The following is a 23,711-nucleotide window of genomic DNA, read 5'->3' on the forward strand; positions in this document are numbered from 1 at the left end:
CATCTGCTTAGGTACACATGCCTCGGCCTGCCGAGTTCTATATATAATTTCTTTGATTTCATTTACAACATTTCATTTAATTTAACAGCCAGTTTAACATGTGGTTAAACAATTAACAGGACATTTAAGCTGACTGAAGGCAGCTGCCAAATGTGACATATACATATACTCACATATATATATATATATATATATATATATATATATATATATATATATATATATATATATATATATAGGAAAGTTTTATGATTTATAAAGGAGCTAGCTGCCAGTGTTGCCACATCTTCAAATATTTAACATGCACTTTAACAGGCACCTTAACTATATATGGCTTGATCAATAGATGGGCATTACAATCTTAGCTATTAGCAACGTTTTCCTTTCACTTCTTCTTCTTCTTCTTCTTTGTAGAAGATAGATTACAACAGTTACATAAATTTTTACTTGATTTTGTTTGTTTTTGCATTTGGATTAGTTTTTGCCTTTTAAAAGTAAGCAACATCGTTTTATTTTGTTTCTAATTTTTCGTTTCGTTTTTCAATTTTTTTTTTTTTTTGTGTTTTGCTTTTTATAGTTTTTGATTTGTTTTTGTTTTTGTATTTGTTTGTTTTGGTTTTTTTTTTTAGTAATGTCTTTAAAAGTAAGCAATTTATATATTTATAATGTATATATAACTAATCAAGTGTCTCTGGCTGGGATCAGGCTGTCTGTTGTTTTTCTAAAACTAACGAAAAGCTCTGTCCGAAAAGCTTTACTCAAATCATCGTGTTAAATTAACTGCTGCGATTCCTCTTGTTAAATAGTTAATAAACAAAAGCAAGGCGTGTGCAAATGGTGTTGCGAAAACAAAACAAAAAAAAAGTGTTAAAATACATTAGTTGAATGTATTAATAGCTATGCAGTTGGGGCCGGACTTCCCTCCTCAATTGCATCTCGTCAACTTTAACAATTCGCACTACTTCTGCTTGCCATTGCTGGTGAGGGCGGCTAGCGTGGGTAAGGGCGTGGACGTGGCCGTGGGCTTCGGTGAAGCTGGAGGCGTGGGTGTGGACGTAGGCGTGGAAGTGGGCGTGTCTGTCAGGGCATTCGCCTGCGGCTGAGTGCCAAGAGCCGATGGCTGCTTCCGTCGCTTAGGCAGAAAAACCTGTGAAAACACATGAAAATAAATGAGAGCCAACATTATCTATCTCTCTCAGAACAAAACGAGAGACAGAGATAGAGATAGAGGAGAGAGAGAGAGAGGAGGATAAGTACATACCTTAAGTGCACCCATAAGCATTAGATAGAACCAGTAGAGCTGCGGCAAGAACAATATGGCAATGCTGATCAGGCAGCCACGCGGCAATCCGCACATGGCCGACCACATGGAGGCGGCATCAATGGCCAGGCTATAGCGCCACATGACATATGGCCACATGCATACGCGGCAGACAAAGAACGTGACCAGCATCAGGAGTCCATTGACAATATACACACGCGAGTCCTTCAGGCCCATCGTGCTCAAAATGCTGCGCAGCGAGACAAACGGCGTAGAGAACTCCATCATGAACATGTAGCTATAGATGCAATGTCCGCCTCCGCGTATATACTGAAAGCAAGGAACAGTATTACGGCATGTTTATATGTATATAATTCCATTCGATGCTCACCGTTACGACCAGCAGTCCGAAGGTGCCAATGAAGACGTGATGTATCATCATAACCGGATGCGTCAGCACATACTTCAAGAAGTCCCAGCGGCCATCCTTGGGTATCTGGACACAGGCGCCATCATAGTCGCATATCTCGTGCGGAGTGCTCGGCGTGCTGCCGTTGTTGTTGCCACCGCCGCGGTCGCCTCCACCAACGCCGGCCTTGTCGTAATACTTGCGGGCATGGCCGTTGGTAAAGGGCTGGGACTTGGTCAGGCGCAGCAAGTGCAGCTTGTCGGCAATCTTCTGGGTGTGCACCTTGTACATGGACCAAATGTCGTACATGAAATAGGCGGTGCCGAACCAGCCGTATGCCTCCATTAGAAAGTGCGAGGCATACACAAACGACTTGCTGCACGTTGACTTGCAGACGATCAGGCCCACCAGAAAGGAGAACGAGGCCTGGATGGCCGAGACGATTCTGTAAGGAACAAAGAAGGAAAATCCGTTAAAAGAGATCGAAATGGTTGGAAACGAAACAAACTCCGAGTTAACAGAGAGCTGTTAGTTTACAGGGAACTGCAACCAGGCTGTTAGCTCAGGCAGTAACAACAGTCAAGGACTTTTAGTAGGAAAATCCTGATCGAGGAATATTTAGAGGTGCCAAACGAAGTAAATGAAGTTTAAATTCACGTTGATTATAATTGCATACAATATTTCACAACGACTCGATTAACACCAACACAGAGATTCAGCAAACAGGCAGGAAAGAGCAATAAACCAGAGGTAAATATGAAGAGTATTTGGGAGGCATAAGGAGTTACTCAAATACAATTTTAAAGAGGGCTTCTTTTTGTAACTTTTTTTTATTCAATACCCTTTCTCACAAAAAAAAAAAAGAAAAAATGAAAGAAGACGGATCAATATTGTTCACACTAGCTTTAGACACATCGAGCGTATATAACTTAATGGGTGCGAAGCGTTGCGGTGTACTCCAGCTGGACGACTTGGCTCTCAGCACCTCCGGCCGTAAAAGAGCGTGGGCAGACATTTCTGTCTGAGCTGCTGCATACGCAGACCGGCGGAGGTGGGCGCAATGACAATCGGCTCTTCGGGCAGCCGGCGCAGGCAGCAGCGACGTCTCGGATAATTGTCTTCGCCCAAGTCCTGAGTGTTGCCCATCACTTTGTGCGGAGAGCAAGGATATGACAGTCTCTTATAATCCGGTTCACTATCCTCATCATCGTCGGACGACGATGGTGGGGGCAAACGGCATTCGGCTGTGGGTGGACAACTGTTGGTGCTGCAGCCGCGGCACTTATGCTTAATCTGATCCAGCACAGTGGTTAGCGTGAGCGACATATCGGTGGTGGTGGTGCCGGGAAGATCCGTATTCTTTATGTTGGTAATGTGACGTGCGGGCGTATAATATGTGTTGAAATCCAAGTCGGAGAATAGGGATACACTCCGTGGCATTGGACGATCCTTGGCTACTCTTTTCATCTTTGGAATGTCTCCCCGCTTCGTCAACAGCTGCGAGTTAGTGGGCAAACGGCTCTCCTCCAACTTTCGCTGCTTTGGTGTCGTCTTCGTGCGTGTCGACAATCGTTTGTGACCGGTGGAGCTCTGGTGGTAAACCTTCGAGTTGCCAATATGCGCCGTCTCCTGCGTAAATGGCAATGTAGGTATTGCAAAGAGCGATGGCATCTTCTCTTGCTCAGCCAGCGGCGATTCTATGCTCTTCGATTTTTTCGGCTGCATAAAACTAAACTTATGCGGCACGCTCTTGTATACGGATTGGGCGCGCACTATCGCGGGTCGATGTTTACCGGAGTGCATGCTGAAGGAGGTAGTTCCCTCCCCCTCGGCATAGACGGCCTGCCGATGTTCACGCGAAGGGACAATAAGGTCCGACATGTTGGTTGACATGAAATTCACATGCCGTATATCGGCCACCTGCTTCAGCATGTTGCTCAGCGGCCTCGACGCGGACTTCAGTATGGAGCTCGGCTGTGGCAGGCCAGCCTGCCTGATACTGGGCAACGCATAATCAATGGAGCTCTGAGAGTGGCGTCTACTTGGCTCCGGGTAGCCAAAGGACTCGCTAAAGGCGGGCAGCATGTCGCTTTTGCGCCTACCCGCCGTATGCACATACTCCACGTCTCTGCAATCGATCGTATTGTTGGCAGACATCCTCACAATTGCCCTGTTGCCGTATTCTGCGTTTATCACATCACTGGGGTTGCGTCCCAGGAACTCACTGGTCAAGATCGAGGGCGGCCGCATAGCCGCCGGTTTCTTTGGATAGCGCTCCACTGGCGGGCGCTTTAATCTCTCATCGCTTTGATCTTCCGCCTGTACCGTCTGTTGCCGAACATCCTCAGAACTGGAGAATCGTTTGATTTTTTGAGAGCTGGAATCCATTTTGGAATCAGTAGTCACGCTGGACCTGAAGCCACTAGGTGCGGTATAGATCTTTTTAGCCCGCTGCGCATAGGAACTGCTTGCATACGTGCGTGGCCTGGGCAATGGGGCTTGACGTCCGATAAATCCCAATGTTGTGGGATTATTGAAGAGCGTCTTGGACATTTGCTGTGTTGGATTCGATGGCGAGTCATTATCCTGGAACTGAACGTCGCAGCCGGAACGTGAGCGACAGTTTCTCATGTGTCCATTATTGTAGTTTTCGTTTTCGTTTTCGTTATTTCCGTTATTGTTATCGATATCGTTATCGTTTTTGTAGTATCTGCCACTACCGTATTTTCGACCCATTCGCGTGGAATTCTGCTGATTGATGTAATTCAGATTCGCCTGCTCAAGGAGTTGCCTCCATTGCTCATCGTCCAGCATCTTCACTTGACTCACCCGAAAGTGCTGAGGCGGACTAGGAGGTGGAGGCGGACGACGTGTGGACAACAGAGAATGCGCCTTGCAATGCGGATATTTGACCTTTACCTTGGGCAGCTTCAGCACCATATCGCGAAGATTTATTATTTTTTTATTGTTGGGCGCCCTCTTAGAAAATATGAGATTGGTAACGCCATGGGACTCCGTCTGTTGTGCACTCGGAATGCTATTCATTTTGAGATCACCTTGCGATGGCCCCTGCACATAGTGTGTTATATTGGCCACACGCTCCGCATTATGCTCTACCGTGTCCATGGATGTTTCATTCGATATATTTGACTTGAAATCCAACACATTATGTGCATTCCGGGCAGCGCTATTCACACTCGGTCCATTAGTCCGATGCTGCTGCGGTTGTTCAACCAAGTTTTGATCACTGTAGACCTCTTCAGAATCAAATACGTTTCGTGGGCATTTCTCGCTCATATTTGTCACCTGCATACCAATGCCATGGGAAGTGTTTGCATTGTACAGTCTCGTCATGCGAGCCGTATAGCTCGAATACTGTTGTCCGTGGGGTTCGTACTCCTTGTCCTGTAGGGCCCTATCGGCTGGCCGGTGATCATTTAAATCAGCTGGCTGAGGGTCTGGGATATCTATGGCTTGCCTGTGAGCGGGCGCTCTATTCTTGGACTCCTGGCTCTCGCATGACATGAACTGATCCTTGAGCGAAATGCTGTCATCCCAATAAGCCGAGAGCCAAGCTGAGCTCGGCGCCTGCAAATTCGTCCTATGCTGGACTGATGACAGACTCTTGGAGTAGACCGGCTCGGCTATTTGCATGGGCGTGTCACCTTGATTAATTGTACGTTGTTTCTTGTTTGGCACGGGACTGGCACTGCGACGTCTCTCTGGTCTTGACTCATGCTGCTCCTTGCTGCTGCGTGTCTGTTGGCGTTGCATCAGATTTGTCGGTTGTCTGCCATTAACCCGTTGCTTCTCCGCAAACGAAACCGCGCAGCGTTTGTGGTGTGCCGTCTTGGGTCGTTTGCGTGCCACAAGATGCATTAGCTGCGAATAGTCTGTCTTGGGAACGTAGCTGGCTCGCGCAGCTTGGCTCGTCGAGTGTTTTTCATTTGTCCTGGACATCTTACTGACGAATACCGCATTATGGTTAACTGCCTCTGGTTGTCCCGTTGACTCCTCGTTGGAAGCCTCCACCAGCTGAGCGTTTCTCGGCTGCTCCTGTGTGGGATCTGGAGTTCGAGTTTCCATTGCCGTTTCATCGATATCTGTTGTCGATTGAGTCATCCATTCTGGCCGTTCGCCTTGGACCATCATAAATTTTTGTCTATGCGGCAAAAAAGACGGCGTGAGATTGATCTTATTGGCTGACATCCATTTAGAGCCAATTTTTCCGAATTGTCCTGCAATGGGCTTGCGCTTCAGGTAGTTGCATTTGTTCTGCACGATCGAACAGCTGGCCGACGAGTGCCACAGCGTGCCCTGTGATTGGCTTGGAGTCCAGTTGCTAGACTTCGATTTGCTGGAAAAGAACGATGCACTCTTTGCTTTATCCACTATTTCCTTTGGCGGCTCCTTTGACGACTTTGGCTTTTTCAGTGACAGATCGTCATACGTCACGTGCTGGCGATTCATTGTGCTGAGACTGTAGAGCAAATAGCGGCCCGGCATTATGACCCGCTTGCAAAGACCCGCCACGCTGCCGAGTATGCCCTTTCGCTTTGCCTTAAGCTCTGGCTCCTCCCCCATGCAGGAGCTCGTATCTTTCACGATCTTATTTTTGAAGAACCACTGCTTGGGATAGCAACAACGTTGCACAGTGTCCGGCCCGGCCTTGCTGACTCCAACAGTTGTCGACTGACTGGACACCAAAGAGCGAGCATTGAGCATAGCCTCCGAGAGGAGCGCTGTGTTCGGTACGCTCGAGTCCTTTGTGTCATTGTGCGATTCTCCAGTTTGTCCCTCGTTTTTCTCTTGGCTGCACGCCGGACAGCTCGTTTGGTCGTTCTGATTGCTGTCGAGCTCAGCTTTGGACTGTTGCTCTTTGCTCTCGCAATTCTCGTCACAGGCATTCTTCTGGCATTTCGCACTGGTGCATACAAGGCCGGGACACTTGTACACTTTGCAAGTGTCGTCATCGCAAACTGGTGCAACCATGCAGTTGGGAGGCAGCTCTTCAATCGGATCTGAGGACTCGGTATCTTTGCTATCGTTCGTGGGTCGGTCCTTCTTGGCCGGATAGCCGACGCAAGCCTCCAGTCCTTGGTCGCCCAGGCAGGGTTGCTCGCACGCATCAGTCGCCGGCTGCTCGCAGCCGCAGCACGGCGTAGTTTTGCACCAGCAGCGCAGGGGCACGCCGTAGAGCGGATATCGTTTGCTCATGCCGTCCTCGTAGCTCTTGAGCAGGCCATAGAATTCCGGTGAGATGCGGCGAAAGCACGCCGGACTCAGTCGCCGCTGCGGCACCTCGCGCAAGCTGTACTTCTTGCGTAGGCGTGGCAGCGGCGACTCAAAGCGGCGACACGCTGCAATGCATTCATCGCCCATGGGCTGGCCATCCGCCTGAAAGATGCAGCCGCATGACTTCCGCCGTCTCGCTCGCAGGCAGCAGCACGTCCGTTGCGGATACATGTGGCAGATCTTGCCCTTCGATCGCACCGAGAGTCCGCCCGTAAAGCGAGTCCTCTCCGCCGACGTGTCCGGCATGCAGCCCGCAACATGTGTCGGACATACGGTTATCTTATTTGCCTTGCTCGACTCCTCCGGCTCTGGCTCTGGCTCTGGTTTAGGCTCTAGCTCTAGGTCTAGCTCTGACTCAGGCTTGGGCTTAGCCTGCTCATTGTCCAAGGGCTGGTCACTCTGGCTAACGCGCTGGCGCTTAGCATACGGCCACGCGGGCGGATTGTGGCAGTCGCACATAAGCTCGCCCTGACGCCTATGATGGCGCTGACGCTGCAGATGCTCGCGACGTCGACGCAGCTCCTGGCAATAGTCCAAGTACTGAATGCTTTCCTGCACCTTCGGCTCGTTGCAGCCGCATCTCTTGCAGTCGCATACCGAAGGCTTGAATTGGCTGGGTAAGTCTTCCAGTTGCTTGGTCAACTGCATTTGCAGCAGCTCCTTCGACGTGACCTTGTCGAGGAAGACCTTCTGCTTACGAAACCAGTCCGTGGCCAAATCGGGCACCAATAGGCGCTCCGGCTTCCCATCGTTGACCAACAGCTGCTCAAACATCCGCTGCCCGGGCGTTCGTCGACGTCGCTGGGCGTGCTTCTTGCAGAGACAAAAGGCAAAATGCCGCTTTGCGACGCTCGACTCGCATGGCGGAAAGTTTTGCATTTCGTTCGCCATGAATCGCTCCTGGCAGCCCATTGCGCTGCTATCTTTAGCACGATCTCGATCCCAGTTCCCAATGGCTTCCACTGCTGTGGACAGTGTCATCTCTTTAGTATTGCTGTCGCTTTGGTTACTTTTCGCGCTCCAATCGCTTTAGCTGCTGTCCAGGCTAGTCGCAACCGCCAGCTGACTATTGCATAGTAGGGAACCCTCAATGCTGAGGGCGCTCGACGATTTTGGTTAGCACTCACTGCTAATTTGGAAATGCCGAAACTTAAATAGAATTCAATTTTGACGTTATCAAAAGTCATTCGAAACTTGTTTAAAAGTCAAAGTGCTTAGGGCTTAAGTTCACAATCTGGCAAAGGCACCACCCTCATTTATGGCAAAAAGAACGACTCTACCATGGACTTTCCCAATTCTCATTTTCAGCGTCAGTCTCGTCTTATTTATCTATCTGCCTCTCTACCTTCCTCACGTGATTTCTCTGAGCTCTTTAACAATACTTTTAATGGGTTATATTGGTACTAGTCATATTATTTGTTTTATATATACCTTAATATTAAATCTAGTTTTCTCTTTCCATTTCTTATCTTCCGTCTCTTATTCCATCTCCCTCCTCGGTCTGTATACTCTTTCCCTCTCTCTCTATCTCGTACTTGCTCTCCATATAGTTAACCTCCCTTTCTTACTTGCTCTCTGTCTCTCTCTGTACACGGGAGTAGAATATGGGATACTCCTTTTCTCTCTTTCTATTTTCTTTCTCTACATACACGTTCTCCCTCTCTGCATATTTTCTCTCACTCTCTATCTTTCTCTCTGTTTGCCCAATCGCTCCCTCTCTGCCTATGCCTGTCTGGCATCTGTCTCTCCCTCTCCCTCTCTGTCTACCCTCTCTCTCTCGCTGTCTCAACTTCCTCTATCTTTCTCTACCTACTCTACCTCTATTACTCCGTCTACTACCATTAGGATAAACTATAAGTCCAAATGATTAAACAAACATCAAGTTAAAAATCATTTATGAAAACATCAGAGTTGCCTTTGCTTTGGATTCGAGTTTAGCTAACTTCAAGCACAGTCGACTCCAGATTTGGGTGTCTTTTTGAGAACTAGGGACGTTGGGTGCAAGTCGTATGCGTGATCATGTAGCCTTTTGACTCTAATATTTGGCAAAAAAAAAAAAAAAAAAAAAAAAGAGCGAAAAAAAAAACTAGATCTTCGTTCGGCAACAACAAATTATTGAACATGTGCGCTCCATGCCGTGTCCGCTGTTGTACCTTGCGCACCGGCTGCTGTCGACCCCCACTGGAGAAATTGCGACCCGTGGACAACTATAAATGGTTCCAGCATTGCGAAGAGCACGATTGCAGGAACTGCAAAAAGAATTCCACAGATGAGGACGATGGGTATACCTCCGATTGCGATTGCATTTGCCGGCGCAATCGTCACATTATTGAGGCACTTAGCTGCCTATTCAAATGCTCCGTACAGTATATGGTATCGCTGCTTTTCAAATTGGCCTATCAGCAAGTGCAGCCACTGCAGCGCTTTCCGCGCGATCGTGTCTGGGATGTGATGGAGCATGTCAAAGCGCCATATACGGAACTTAACGATTTGGAGATCTACGATAGCATGTACGATCGGTGTGGCCAACCCATCGATCCGCTGGACGCGGATAACATAAACAAGATAGTCCGGCTGATGTTTCTAAGGGAAGTGCTTACCTCCGATCAGCGTAAGTATCTGATGCGTCTGCTCCGGCAACTCAACGAGCATGCATTTTGCCCGGTGCATCTGGATCTGCTGCTCCAGACACTCCAGACAATTGACTTGAATAAGCTCGTTTGCGGTATACGCCATCAGGAACAGCTCTCGCGTCGCCTCTACACTGGTCGGCAGTGCCAGTCTATATGTCAGCTATACAATAAGGTTAGCACGGTCGATAAGCGTATGGTTGCGCAGAATCGCAAGAAGCGTCGCCGCAAATTGAAAATGTCCGGCACTGATGCGCAGACTGAAGAGATGAACATTGCCCGACAATCCGTATTGAATCGACAGTTTTGTGAACGAAAACCCGCCGACAATGTCTCTGACGTCACACCGCCACGTAGCACCATCCATCGCGCTTCAGGATCGAAGCGTTACTCTAGTACGATTAGCAAGCGCCCTAGCAAACGGAATCGCCAAAGCGCTCTCAAGATGTAACATTCAATGATACGAATTCATAATTTGGCAACATTTGAATCTGTTGCACAGAACAGAACAGAGAAAGAAGCCGACTACTGTAGTACTCAACCCACACACATACATATATATATATATATATCTATCTATATCTATATCATCATCTCTCATCTTTCTCTAATTTTGTTGTTGTTTAGCATCGAAAAACGCCAAAACTGTAAAATTAATCAAGTAAAATTTCTGTGAAATTGGCCCACAAAAGCTACCTTTAAATATATAAATAGTCCGTACGAAATCCAAATTAAACTGAGTTTTTCATTATAGCTTTTCAAATATGTGCATATTTATGTTAACAGTTTATTTTAATTAATACAAGTGGAAATTTATCAGAGTACTCAAGGTCGTCATACTGTACAAAATTTACATATATGTATATGTTAATTGGGTAACAGAAGATGGAATGTTATTAAACGTTTTACATGTGTGCCCACGATTAAGCAAACGAAGCAATTTAAATATTGTCTAGGTATCTTTAGGTAAGAACTTTCAGTTAATGAACAGCTAGACTACGATTTTGAAAATAAACGATAGCTGTTACTTCCGTGATCAAGTCGTCAATTTACAAAGACAACGGGTATTTGAAAGTATTATTTGTCTGCCAGAAATCCACAACTTATCTTTAGTAGATAAAATTTGTCATTGTTAGCTTCTGAGAAGATTTTTGCAGGTGTTTGAGTTCGAATTGCGTTATTTTTATGCCTTAAGTTAACAAACATAGTCACACGCATATGAAAATGAAATTGACGTGATTTTTTGAGACTGCTGCAGCTATAATACAACTAAGAGTTTTATAACATTTGCCAAAATCTTAGTGTACTTTGCACTTTAAAATTGCATTCTAACATTTTATCCATTGTTGATGCCAAAAGGCTGCAGGATTGACGAAATATTTACTAAAATATTTACTCACTTGATTTCTACAGCTTTAAAGCTTTTGCAAAGCTCTGCCGGCCAATATTCAAATGGAATAACAGAGCACAAGCCGAAAGTCTGAAGCCACTCTAACAGCACTGTTAGTTAACACTAAGAGTAACTATTAACAGTGGTTGCCAGATAACAAATGCCACCACGATCAAAGGATTGCAAAAAATAGTAGGGAAATTTCAGCAAGCAAATTATAGGCATTAAGTAAATGTAAATGCATTTGTGGGGAAATTTCAGCATTTGCATGAGGAATAAACCATTAGTAGTAGGGAAATTTCAGCTAACATGCAATTTACGCTCACTGTTATAGTGGTAACATTTAAGTCTTTGAATAATGGATGGGTAATGAATAATAGGTATTGGAAATTAAGATTTGCGAATTTAGCATTACTAGGCATAATAGAAGAACAACTGAGAATATGAAATTCAAGTAAAATAGGTAATTTGTAATGCCACATTATCTATTTCTATACCTTTAAGGCACAGCGCCGAGCGGTTTGTAGAGCAGACAGATTTTTTAGATAGGTAGGCAGCTGTTACACTTCAAACCAGTATACTTAGTCCCTCATTAGAAATGACAAACTATTTGATTCAGGCTTTCGGAAATATGCTAAATTCAAAACTATAAAAAAAAATAATTCAGAAATATCAGAAAAGAAAACAACACCAAAAAAATATAATAATACAGATAATCTTTGGTTCAAATTAAAAATTTTACAAGAAGAGCGCCCATTCCTCAAGAAGAAAGAAGAAACAAATAAGAAAAAAGAAAGAAATTTGTATATATATATATATATACTTATATTTATGCATAAATATTTATATATATATGTATATAGAAGATAATCGTTTAGAATCTAATCGAGGGCCGAATACAAAAGATTTCGTATTCAAATTTAATTTAATTCAGCTAACAAGCGAATGTCTTTAGAAAGGTCGAAATTCATTGCGGGAGTCGGAGGCGTTGGCTCCAACGCCTTCTATGGCTCCATGGCCCTGGGCGCTGGCGAGGGCGCCGGTGGCCTGCTCTCCAGCGCACGGTACGGGGCGACCATGCGACAGCCAATATCGAGAGATCCCAAATCGAAAAGTGCCAAACGACGCACCACCCACTCCAAGGCGCCGGCTATCTCGCTCACCGCGGAGCAGTTTGCGCGACGCACAGCGCTAATAACGAGCAAAGTCGTTGGCAGCCTGAACAGGGCAGCGAACAATGTCAGCGCGAACAGCAAACGCCCGTACAAGATCGGACCGCAGCAGCAGCAGCAGCAGCAACAGCAACAGCAGCAACAGCAGCAGAAGCAAAAGCAGCAACAGCAGCAGGAGGTGGCGCCCAAAAAAGCAAATGCCACAGCTACACTCAACCATCGCAGTTACAATCGCAGCAATGCGGGAGGAGCTGACGACACCAATACCGACTCGGACTACAAGTCAGCAGGAAGCAGCAACGGCAACGGCAACGGCCACGTCTGCACCTGTCGGAGGCATGCGCCGCGCGGACGTCGGACGCTGCGAATGCGCGCTGAGCCGGCAAAGACGAAATGGCTGCTGATGCCTCAGAGCAATTTTCGCCAGTGCAGCGAGTCCTCCTCGGAGGTGAATCAGGCGCAGGATCAAAATACGACCTGCATAAGTAGTTCCAAGCAGCCGGAGCAGGTGCCGCAGCAGAAGCAGGAGCAGCAACACACAGCGGAGATCGCTGAGCCGATGGCGTCCATCGACAACAGTCAGTGCTCTGCAGCGCCAGCGTTGGCCCAACGCCAGAGCACCTCCAGCCACTCTGACTATCAAACGACTATGGGCGTGGCCAGCAGCAGCAGCAGCACCAGCAGCACCAGCAGCAGCAGTAGCAGCAGTAGCAGCAACAGCAACAGCAGCAGCGACAACTGGTCGAACAGCGAGACCTACGACACGCCCCGCACCTTTAAATGCAACAGCAAGAGCCTTAAGCTAACGTCGACGGTCATCAAAATAATGCCCGAGGTGCAAACGCGCACGCCAACGCGCGCACCAATCAGGACATCAGCCGCTAAGGCAGCAGCAAAAGCTGCCAAAGCAGCAGCAGCGGCGAAAGCAGCAAAAGCAGCAGCCGCAACAGCAGCCGCAGCAGCTGCCTCACTGAGACCCAGCTCGCCCCACTACATGAGCAATCGGCTGCAAATCCGGCAACAGCAACAGCAGCAGCCACAGCAGCTGGCGACTGCAAGGCCAGCAAGGGAGCAGCAGGAGGAGCATCGAAGGAAAGCAGGAGCAACAGCGGCGCCGGCCAGCAGAGGGTGTGCGCCGAAAATCGTGCGAGTGGAGCAGCACAAGGTGCCCAAGACCATTGAGGATGGCATCGACATAAGCTATCAGCATTTTGTGTCGAAGCCTCTGGCGCGCGGCAAGAAGCCGCTGCCCATACGCTATCTGTACCGTCCGATGGTGCGGCGGTTGAATCAGGCGAATCAGGGTGCAGGAGCGCGACATTCGCGTCGCAGCAGCAGCAGCAAGAAGGGGCTGAGCGAGAGCAAAAGCGAGTTGCTGGACAAAACGGAGGAGCAGGAGCAGGAGTCGGGGCAGAGCCAGCAGCTGGGAACGGAACTGGATCAGGAAACAGAGCTGGAAACCGAGTCGGATCAACAGCTCGAGCAGGAGTCGCAGCCAGACCAAGAGCCATCGATGCCCAAGATTAGCAGCGATAACGACATCGATGATGGCGAAACCGAGCAGGAGTCCGCCTTTGATATGCCGCCGCCAATTGTGGTGGATGTCAAGTATTTGCCGCTCATAAACCAGCTGAAGAAGCATCCGATGCCCGATCAGCTGGGCCGCCGAATTGTGCTGCAGCAGCAGCAATCGCTGCTGGCCAACGAGCAGCGCCTGAAGCAGCAGCAGCAGCAACTGATGCTCGAAAAGTCCGAGCTGCGACAAGCCGAGGCCGCCGAGCAGAAGGCCAAACAAATTGAAATGCTCAAGCAGCAACAGAAACTGATTGAGGAGCAGCGGCAGCTGATCGAGGCGCAGAAAAAGCAATTGCTGGCCCACGGTAAAAAACAGGTGCAGCCACGCCCCATGCTAATTGATTTCCAGCCGAATGCGACGCGACTCAGCAGTGTTGTCGGCGCCCATATCTGCTATCATGCACCCATACGCATGTGCGCTGGCTCTGTGGAACCGTCCCCAAGGGCTAATCAAACACCGTCAGCAAAAGCAAAAACAAAAGCAACAACAACAGCAACAGCAACAGCAACAGCAAAAGCAACAAGGCCAACAACATCGAGGACAGCAGCAGCAGCTGACGTTGCTGAAAGTGAAAGTGAAGATGAGGTTGCTGTTAAGGGTGCACGGGTAGAGGTGGATGAGAAGGCGGTTATAGCTGCGATTACCTATGAGGATATTGAGCCTATTGTTAGTTCTCCTAAGACCGTTACCTTTCAGCTGGACGACGACAAGAACAACAACAACAATAGCAGCAACAATAGCAGCAATAACAACACCAACAACAACACCAACAGCATTGATAACAACAACAGCATCAGCAAAACCAACAGCAATAAGAACGAGATCAGCGACAGCGTCAGCGGCGGCATCAGTTGCATCAGTCAATCCGAGAGCATTGGAAATGAGTCCCTGGCCAAGAAGCGGCGAAAGTGCAAGACGCGTGGCAAGAGGAAGAATCGCAAATAATTGTTGCTCAGCACATATGTGTATATATAGATAGAGATAAATACCAAAATAGATATATATATATATATATATATATTTGTATATGAGCATAACGAATACACACATACACACATACCCATAGATACATTCCAACACACACACATACATACATAAATATATAGAGGCAATGCAATTCCAAAAAAAAAAATACATTTTGGAATCGTATGCCCCCAACCCAAAGTTAAATTTTCACAATTCAGCTTCGATTAAAATCCATTAAATGATTTCATTTTCAGTTGCATTTTTCATTTCCACGAAATGCGGGATTATGATATTTAATACGAGTCGGAAACCCAACGCTGCGATGGATGACTTCATTAGCCGCAAATGTGCTCGTTGCCCAAAAGGTCAGGGCTAGTCAGTCTAAGGGCAAGGTCAGCCCAAAAGGCGAGCCGTACGGGCCCGTCAAGGGCCGGCCGGAGTTGAGTGGCTTTTATATAACAGTATGCGTCAATGGGTGTGGACACGTACGCGTGTAGAACAGTGATAGTGAATGGTGGTGGGAGAGTGCTAACTGAAACTGTTAGCGTAGGTACTAGCAACTCGGCGTGTATAACAGTGGGTGGCATTGATTGAATGGCAGATAATAGACTGTAGAACAGAATTAGGTTACGTACAGAGTACAACGCACTACCAATAGCTGATGCCCAAACATAAAAAAATGCTATGAATGATGTATATCAATGTGTATAACAGTTGATCGATTTGAATAGATGATGACTAATATAACAGCTCAACTGTGTGTATCGATAAGTGTAGGGAATGTGTATAGCAGTTGGTGTAAATTGACATATCATCATGTATACCAGTTTGTATAACAGTAGTTAGTTATGAATAACTTCAATATAATACGGTGAATATTAGATTCACATATATAGTATAACAGCATGATTAAATGCACCTAATATGTATATCAGTATGTATAACAGTTGCTAGATATGACCGAAGTAATAGATAACAATGGAAATAGCAATGTATACAATGGAATGTATACGTAAGCAGAATGAGTATAATAGTGCGGGAATGCGAATAGATTGTATATAATAACAGTATAACAGCACAACTTGTTGGATAGACAAGTTTAGTGTATAACAGAATGTGCACCTCATTTGTTATTCGGTGTAACTAAATGGAGAGTACCTATATAAGAGCAAATATTATGAGTACTTATTAGCGTGTATAACAGTCTGTTTGTCTACACACACTTTTATAACAGATAAGCTACGAAGCCAAATTCCGAATCCTACAATTATGACTAATCCTCCCTAATAAAAGAGCTTATTTCGAATCAGTTAAGGCTTAGGGGAACCAAAGCGGAACTGAATAATTAGAACCAATTTGGACCCGATCAAATCTGTGGCGGAATTAAGTGCCATTTGATGAAGTCAAGCAATTATTTAGCTATTAAGTGAATTACTGTGAAACTGTACTAATTGAAGCAGTCCAATTAATGACGTTAACTAAACCTGAAATGCCTAGAGCCTAATGCCTATTAATTAAAGGGAATTTATAGGTATTTTATTTGATGAAGGCATTTGCAATAGAAATTTAAATAGGTATTAAAATAAGGTATGCGTTTAACGATTATCCTAACTAGGAAAAATTGTCAGTAGAAGAGAATATTCAGCTATATAGAGAATGGGGTAGATTAATAGAATATTCACCTATATAAATCAAGCAGAAGCAAGAGCTGACTATATGATTCACATGTTCAACTAGATTGTTAGGTATATAAGGAACGTACTTGCTAGATAAGAATAAACAACAATAAGCAGTTTTTCTCGTATATACTAGCAGTATATATGTCTAGGTTCCTATAGATATTTATACAGTGAATGCAGACTCATTATAGGGCAACTATTAGTCATTCAGTCCCAAATAAAACACTCCTCTGTGCCTTGAACCATTTTGGGTAGAGAATGTTACACAGGTTCAGGCTGGTACCCCTGCCTTGTGTCTAGCTTATCAGATTGTCTGTCTATGGCACTCCTCGCTATATTTCGAGAATGTTTTGGAACCTTGTTTTTTTTTTCTTATTTGTGCTTTTTTCGTGCTTACTGTGCATTCAGCCTTGAAAGTCGCGTCGCACCCCCAAACGAAAATTGGAGCGTATCGAAACGAATAGATGGGCATTCGTTCTATTTATTAAAATGGGCATTGACCATTGCCCATGGCGAATTGCTAATGAATAAGGCGCTAAGGTGTCAATATGTTCAATGCCCGATCTACGCATATAGCGAACGGGCCAAATAGTTCGCATTTAACATCTATACCAATCAAAGGCAATTGTGATAAATAATGATATCGGTTACTGGGTCGTTCCTAGGCTTTTCAGTCTGGCCTTGCATGTGTATATATTCTGTACATATATCTTTGATGATATATAGGAAAAGCGACAACAAATAATAGTATAATAGTAGTAATAAAATGTTATAACTATGTCTAATTTAGATTTATGAGAAAAGTCAAGGCTGGTCAAGGTACGAGGTGCAAATTGTGCGCTGCGAGCTTTTCATAAATTGCCCTCAGTTCCATTCGAGTTGTTAGTCAATAGAACTAAGCACACACCCACACACATACATACACATGCATACACACACCCACACAAACGATTCATTAGGTCTGCGAGTAGAATATGCGCCTCACAATTTCGCATATAATAGTTTCAGTGTGTTATACATACGAATATATATATATATATATATATAATTGAGTGGGCAGACTTTTTTTTAGCAGTCGACCACAGTGAGAAGCTTATCTGAGAACGTGTACACACACACACACACACACACAGATAGATACTCGCACACCTACAAGTGTTATACTTGTGCAGGGGTAAGCTCTTCTGATAGATATTAAAATTGATTGCTAAGTGGGCAATACAGTTATTAGTCTAACGTCATTGATCGATCGATCGATCGATCGGTATGACACTTTGCACACATTGAAGTCAACAAAGGTTAAATACAATAGTTGGGTATTTGAATATAACAGTTTTAGCAATAGTGCAATTACAGTTGTATATCTTAATTTTGTATACAAAGAACAAGTTTTAGATAAACCTTATAGCAGGTATATAGATTAGTATAACATTTTTATAACACTAGCGAACGATGTAAAGGTTATCAGATAGTATAACACTTATAAGAAAAACACTTTTAGTTGAACTATAGGAGCTATAGAGCAGCTGACCTGCTTTAGACTGACTGTATAACAATTCGGAAAGCAGTATAACATGTATAACAGTGTAAAAACGTCACAGAAGCAGCTGTCAGCTGTTGAGTTTCAATTTATTTTTTTCACTAAGTGTCATACTGTTATAATTTATATTGTATAACAGTAATTGGCTGTGACCGTATAACAATTTCAATACCATCTCATTTATTAGTCGACCGCACTCTGCTCAATTTTGTGATGCAGTCACATGAGTCGCCGTTTTTATAACACATTTTATTTTGTTGATCCCACCTCCGAATGCACCCCTCACACCACCTCCCACACACCCCCCCTTGGCCCATACCCAAGCAACTGTGACCGTCAAACGTGCACGATGTAATCGCTGGGGGGCAACTCGAGCTTGACTCTACAGATAGAGACGCAGAGAGTGAGGGATAGAGAGAGAGAGAGAGAGAGAGAGAGAGGGAGGGTGGCTGGTGTGAGAGAGACGCATGCACTGAGTCCATTCAAAATAAGCTAAACAATTCTACACACAGTTTAATTAACACTCTCAACGACAGTCGAGAGCAGCGAACGGGGCGGGGGAGGCTGTGGGCGGGGTGCAGCGGAACCAGTTTGAATGGACGCGCCAATTGACGATGGCAATGCGAATTCGATGAATTTGATTGTTTCTATTTTTGTTCACCACATTCCTAGCTGCTGTTTCTCTTCATTGAAATGTTTATTTGTTCTCCATTTCTTGTTCTTCTTCTTAAACAATGAACAACAAGAACAAACCGAAATTGAGCATGTTAGTAACAAGTTGGACTTTTTTGATAATTACAAAATGAGTGAAAGAAATTTTGTTTTATATATACATTACGAGGAAGAAAAGTTTCAGCTCCATAATCTTTCATTGAATATTATATTACGTATAATTTAATTCTTTTAGTTTATCAAAAATATGTCATTTGTTTTTGCTATTTTTTTTTTTTTTTTTTTTTTGTTTACTTGAATAACATTGAGCTTCTCAAGAACATTCATTTTTTATTTTAACCAATTACTGTTATTATTATAAGTTTATTATAATTATAAATTACAATTATATTATAAAGGTAACTCGTGAAAATCGATTTAGCGAGTTTTAAAACGGCAAAATACAAAGCTATATTCAAATTGGAGCAAAAATACCAAGAAGAACCCAATAACAGGATTGGCTACAGTCTAAATATTTTAATGCATTTCTTTCGTAATGACGAAAATAATTGAAGAAATATGAAAGGCGGAACAAATATGCAATAACAAGATCAAAGCAGCGCTGTATTCTACGAACTGAAACCACTTTTCGCTACTCGGCAGGTGAAACCAAGAAAAATCCCATGTAGAAAAATCCCAGGTAGTCAAATAAAAAATAAAAAAATTAATAGAAAACTCTTGGTGACTTGTTTTATGAAACAAAATTTATTTCATGTAAATCGGGGTATTCGTTGATGAGATATAACTTTTTTTAACCAACAAAACCTATCAAAGTCCAACCTATTCAAATGCGCCGCACTGTACATAATTAGCTTTCAATTGAAAGTCATGAAACAACATTTGAATATATGACGAGAGACGAGTAAGATTTCAAAAAAGAAAATAAAAATAAATAAAGTGAATAATCGAGTTGAGTTTAATTAAAATACTCAGAGCTTTAATTGGCAATCAAAAGCTGTAAAGTCACAAAAGAATTGCGATTGTTTTTGGAGATTTTTAGAGGATTGCAAAACTTTTGCGAATGCTATTTTTCCTAACTGAGGTTCCATTTAATGTTTTCCTAAAACGGAAATCTCAAATAAAGGCTAAGTGCTATAATAGAGAAGCATCATTGTCATTGTTTAATAAAACATATGTATATATATATATATACATACATATATATATACATATATACATATATATATAGTTAGTAAGTAAAGCTGTGCTTAGAGATTGAGTTCCTTTTGGACATAGTCAAGCTATGTATGTGGGTATTTATATATAAACAGATAGAATAAATGTAATACAATAGATAAATAAAATATATACTATATATATTTCCCATTTATATATCACATATATAATTACTCTCTGACTTAGGTTAGTTCAATGAAGGCCAAGGACTATTGACTCTAACTCAACATTGCTCTCCTTATTCTCTTTCTCACTCTCTATTCCTCTTCTGCGCCTCACTCTTTGTTCCTCACTGTTTGTTTTTTTCTGACCATGACCCGTTGCTGTTTCATCTGAATGAATTTGCACACAACCAAAAAAAAAAAAAGCACATGCAAACAATTTCAATTGGGATTGAACGCCAGAATTGAGGTCAAGTTCAATTGAAAACTTTGACTTTGACCCACGGGCCAAGGAAGATATAAAGATATCAAGACAAATACAAAATAAAGATATATATAAAGATATATATATGTTAAGATATCAGAATGAAGAAGATATCAGAATTATGACATAATAAAGCTCAATAGTGGAAAAGAATATTTTTTTTTTTAAGGAAGAACAGAAAACGTTCCATTTTCTTCAGTTGTAAAGTCTCAGTGTGCGTTATAGGCAGCGTGCACTGTAACTCGCACATACATATATAATTCTCAATCAAAACTGATGTCTTTCTTTAAATAATATTAATAATAATAATCGCCAATCCAGTTCATTAACTATTTGTCTAGTAATAAAGAACACGAGAAGGTAGCGAAAGTAAATTGAGATTTTTGTTTCATTGAATGAATATACTTATGTACATATATACATATATATGTATATACACCCCATGGGACGATGTTAGGAGGGCTGCGGATCCATTACCTCATCGATTTTACGCCCCACACATGCCGAACCGTAATAAAATATAATCGATTCACAATTTAGTATTAGAACAAAAAACATGTTCATATATTGTCAGAATCAGATTAGTTTTTTTCCCCCCTATTTGTACTACTACTATTTTTACGAACGACTAAAACACATCAACTTTTCTAATTCATTCAATTTGTTGAAAACCCTATAGTAATTAATAATATATATATATGAAATTCGACTAGGGTTAATTAGATTTCTATTCAAGGTTTCCTCAAAAGTCATTAATAAATTTATGAATGGTCTTTGGTTATTTATTATTGCAATCAGCAATACTATTGTCCTGTATATATGAAATATATATATATATATATATATATATATATGAATACAATATAGTTCAAATATAGTTTAGAAATTTTGAAGTATATATGTGTATAGCTGGACTTACTTGTTGGTTATTTCGAGGACATCGGATATCATTAGGCGATATTTGTTGCGGAATTGCTGTCCACGCTTTGTCTCCAGCAGATACTTGTTGCAGAAGTCGGTCAGCGAGATGAAGTAGATGAAACCGAGCGAGGTGAGGAAGAGGCCACGCTGTAGCGTGATCCGGTCGGTGGTGTTCGGGATTTGCCACAGGCTGCCGCAGGCAAGGCTCATCGAGCCAATGGAACAGGCCAGCGAGAAGTAGCAGCCGCATCGCAGTGGCATCGGCGCTGAGGCACCCACTGCGGCGGCCACATCCACGGATTCAGCGGATGCTGTTGCTGGAGTGGCAGCAGAAACCTCTGCTGCCGCCGGAACTGACGCCGAAGCTGGAGCTGCATCCTTGCAGCCGCCGTTGCTGAGCAGCGGCTGGCACAGGCTGTTGCGACGCTGGTGCATTGTAGCTGCCGCTGCTTTCGCTGCTGCTGCTGCTCCTTCTGCTGCTGCTGCTCCGCTTGGTTGTGTTCCAGAAGTAGCTTAGAGTGTACCCGTGTGTGTGTGTGTGTGTGTGGGTGGGTGTGTGGTTCACAACCTGTTGCCTGGACGGTGGATGCTCTGTCAAATTGATTCGGGATTTCGTTTGCGTTTCGCCTTTAGATGTTACACAATTTCATTTTTGCAGCTATAGTTGGAGCAGACAAGAAGATTACGCTAGTCAGAGACGCTGATTGACCAACAAATACTCTATATACTATATACAATATAATTGTGTGGATCGTATGTGTGTGTCTGTTTGCGAGTGTGGAACGTGTGGAGCGTGTAACGTGCAGCGTACGGTGCACTGTCCCGTTGTCTGGTCGCGTCTGCTTATCAAGCAACAAAGCGGAACTCATCCATATGCTCATTATCAAGCAATTATCACTATCAGCGGCGACCCTAGCTTGTTGCTGCTGCTTTTCATATTTTTTATGTACAATTTACAAATACATTTGCCAATGCTGAGCATAAATATATAATTATTTATATATACATGTATTCTCTCCCTATGTATTTCTCTTACTCTCTCTCTCTCTGTCTTACAATTTTACAATCTTATTTAGCACTTTGGGTTTATTAGTTTATTGCCACTTGCTTTTTTTTTTTTTTTTTTTTTTGGATTTATCACATTTTTCACATGCATGACATTTTTATCATGAAGAGCGCGCGCATGCTGTCAACAAACTGTTAACGTGCACTGTTATGCTCTCTTTCTCTCTGTGGATGTTAAGTAACATAGGCATTGATTCTCTCCACAAAGTACAAAATTCAAATGCTAATTGACATTTGTCATTGTATGCAAAAATACAATACAAATACAATGCAATACACTGCATGCTGTGCGCATGCATGTGTGCGAGTGAGCGCACATAAAAACAAAAGTAATTCTCTCTCTTGCTGCTTTTCTCTCTGTCTTGCGCATGCATGGCAAGAATTTGATAGCAATGGTATCAAAATGTAGGTCAAGCGCTTTGCATTGCCCAAATAAACAATTAGCACACACACACACGTACGCACACATACTCATATATAAAACGGCAACAAATTGCTTGGCCCGCACATTGTTGACCAACAATAATTGACTCGAGTTGCGCGCGCGCACAAACAAAAAATAAATAAATAACAACAATGAGAACAACAGCAACAATTACAAATTCATGCGATTGATCGACTCTTTTTCGTTTTTAAGCAATAAATATACTTGGAGCACTTATTTATAAGTTTTTGTGTCACTTTCGTTCACTCAACGAGAGACGCCCACATAAACACACACACGCATTTGCTCTCGCACACACACACACACACAAACAAACACGCAGAGATGACGCGCGCGCAGTCAACAGCAGCCGCAGCCGTCGAAGCTGCTGCAGACGCATTTCACACGCACACGCAATGACCAAAGCATTCATTGATTATGCAATTCAAAGAATCTCCAATTGTCATAGCTAATTGAACTCATGTCTCGCATTCAAACAACAATAACAATAACAACAGCGAGACTTGCAACAAGAGTGATCTAATCTTGCGCACGTTGCTACTGCTACACACACACATTCACACAAACATACCCACACACACGCGCGTTTTGAGTGTGGTGCATTTGCCGGCAAAGGCGTCAGCGGCAAATTCACTTGCAGTTCGTACTGTATTTTCAAAATACGCTTCACATACACTGTTTACAGTGACAATATTATTTCAAGATTTCAAACATAAACACTTTTATTTGTACGCTCGAATAATATATGTTTGGAAAAAAATACATAAATTTAGAAAAATACAAACAGCAGCGACGTTAAACTGACCCAGTTAGATTGAACAATAACAGCAGAGTGACAGTTGTCAGCAATGTTATGACTGGCTGTTATTCGGCACAGTTGTCTGTTATATTTCATAGGTACCATAACAGCGATATATCGCTATTTGCGATACTTAAACATCGAATAATCTAACAACAAATTATAATTGATTAAATGCATTTAAATTAAAATAATATTCAGAATGTCTTATTTAATATAATAAATAATATATAATTCTTGTGCTCTTTAA

At 43.4% G+C, this 23,711-nt stretch overlaps 3 protein-coding genes across 4 annotated transcripts; 2 read left to right on the forward strand and 1 right to left on the reverse strand.

The window, feature by feature from the left end:
• Positions 1-688: 688 nt before the first annotated feature.
• LOC6583848 (ceramide synthase) lies at positions 689-23,533 on the reverse strand. Of its 2 annotated transcripts, none has more exons than XM_015161372.3 (5): positions 23,468-23,533; positions 21,151-21,810; positions 1,653-2,115; positions 1,262-1,591; positions 689-1,147 (listed from the first exon to the last, which is right to left on the reverse strand). In XM_015161372.3, the coding sequence occupies exons 2-5, from the start codon at positions 21,585-21,587 to the stop codon at positions 959-961; spliced, it is 1,419 nt and encodes a 472-aa protein (XP_015016858.1). In that variant the 5' UTR covers positions 21,588-21,810; positions 23,468-23,533; the 3' UTR covers positions 689-958. The 2 variants fall into 2 exon arrangements, with proteins under 2 accessions (XP_015016858.1, XP_002009510.1); XM_002009474.4 differs by lacking the exon at positions 23,468-23,533 and adding an exon at positions 23,234-23,322.
• Positions 8,910-10,326, forward strand: LOC6583849. The gene has a single exon (XM_002009475.4). It carries the CDS (start codon positions 9,087-9,089, stop codon positions 10,044-10,046), a length of 960 nt encoding a protein of 319 aa, XP_002009511.1. The 5' UTR covers positions 8,910-9,086; the 3' UTR covers positions 10,047-10,326.
• Positions 11,562-14,759, forward strand: LOC6583850 (J domain-containing protein DDB_G0295729). The gene has a single exon (XM_002009476.4). The coding sequence runs from the start codon at positions 11,931-11,933 to the stop codon at positions 14,676-14,678; it is 2,748 nt and encodes a 915-aa protein (XP_002009512.3). The 5' UTR covers positions 11,562-11,930; the 3' UTR covers positions 14,679-14,759.
• Positions 23,534-23,711: the final 178 nt, after the last annotated feature.

Source organism: Drosophila mojavensis, unplaced genomic scaffold, assembly GCF_018153725.1.
Source record: "Drosophila mojavensis isolate 15081-1352.22 unplaced genomic scaffold, ASM1815372v1 contig_136, whole genome shotgun sequence".
Classification (NCBI taxonomy): domain Eukaryota; kingdom Metazoa; phylum Arthropoda; class Insecta; order Diptera; family Drosophilidae; genus Drosophila; species Drosophila mojavensis.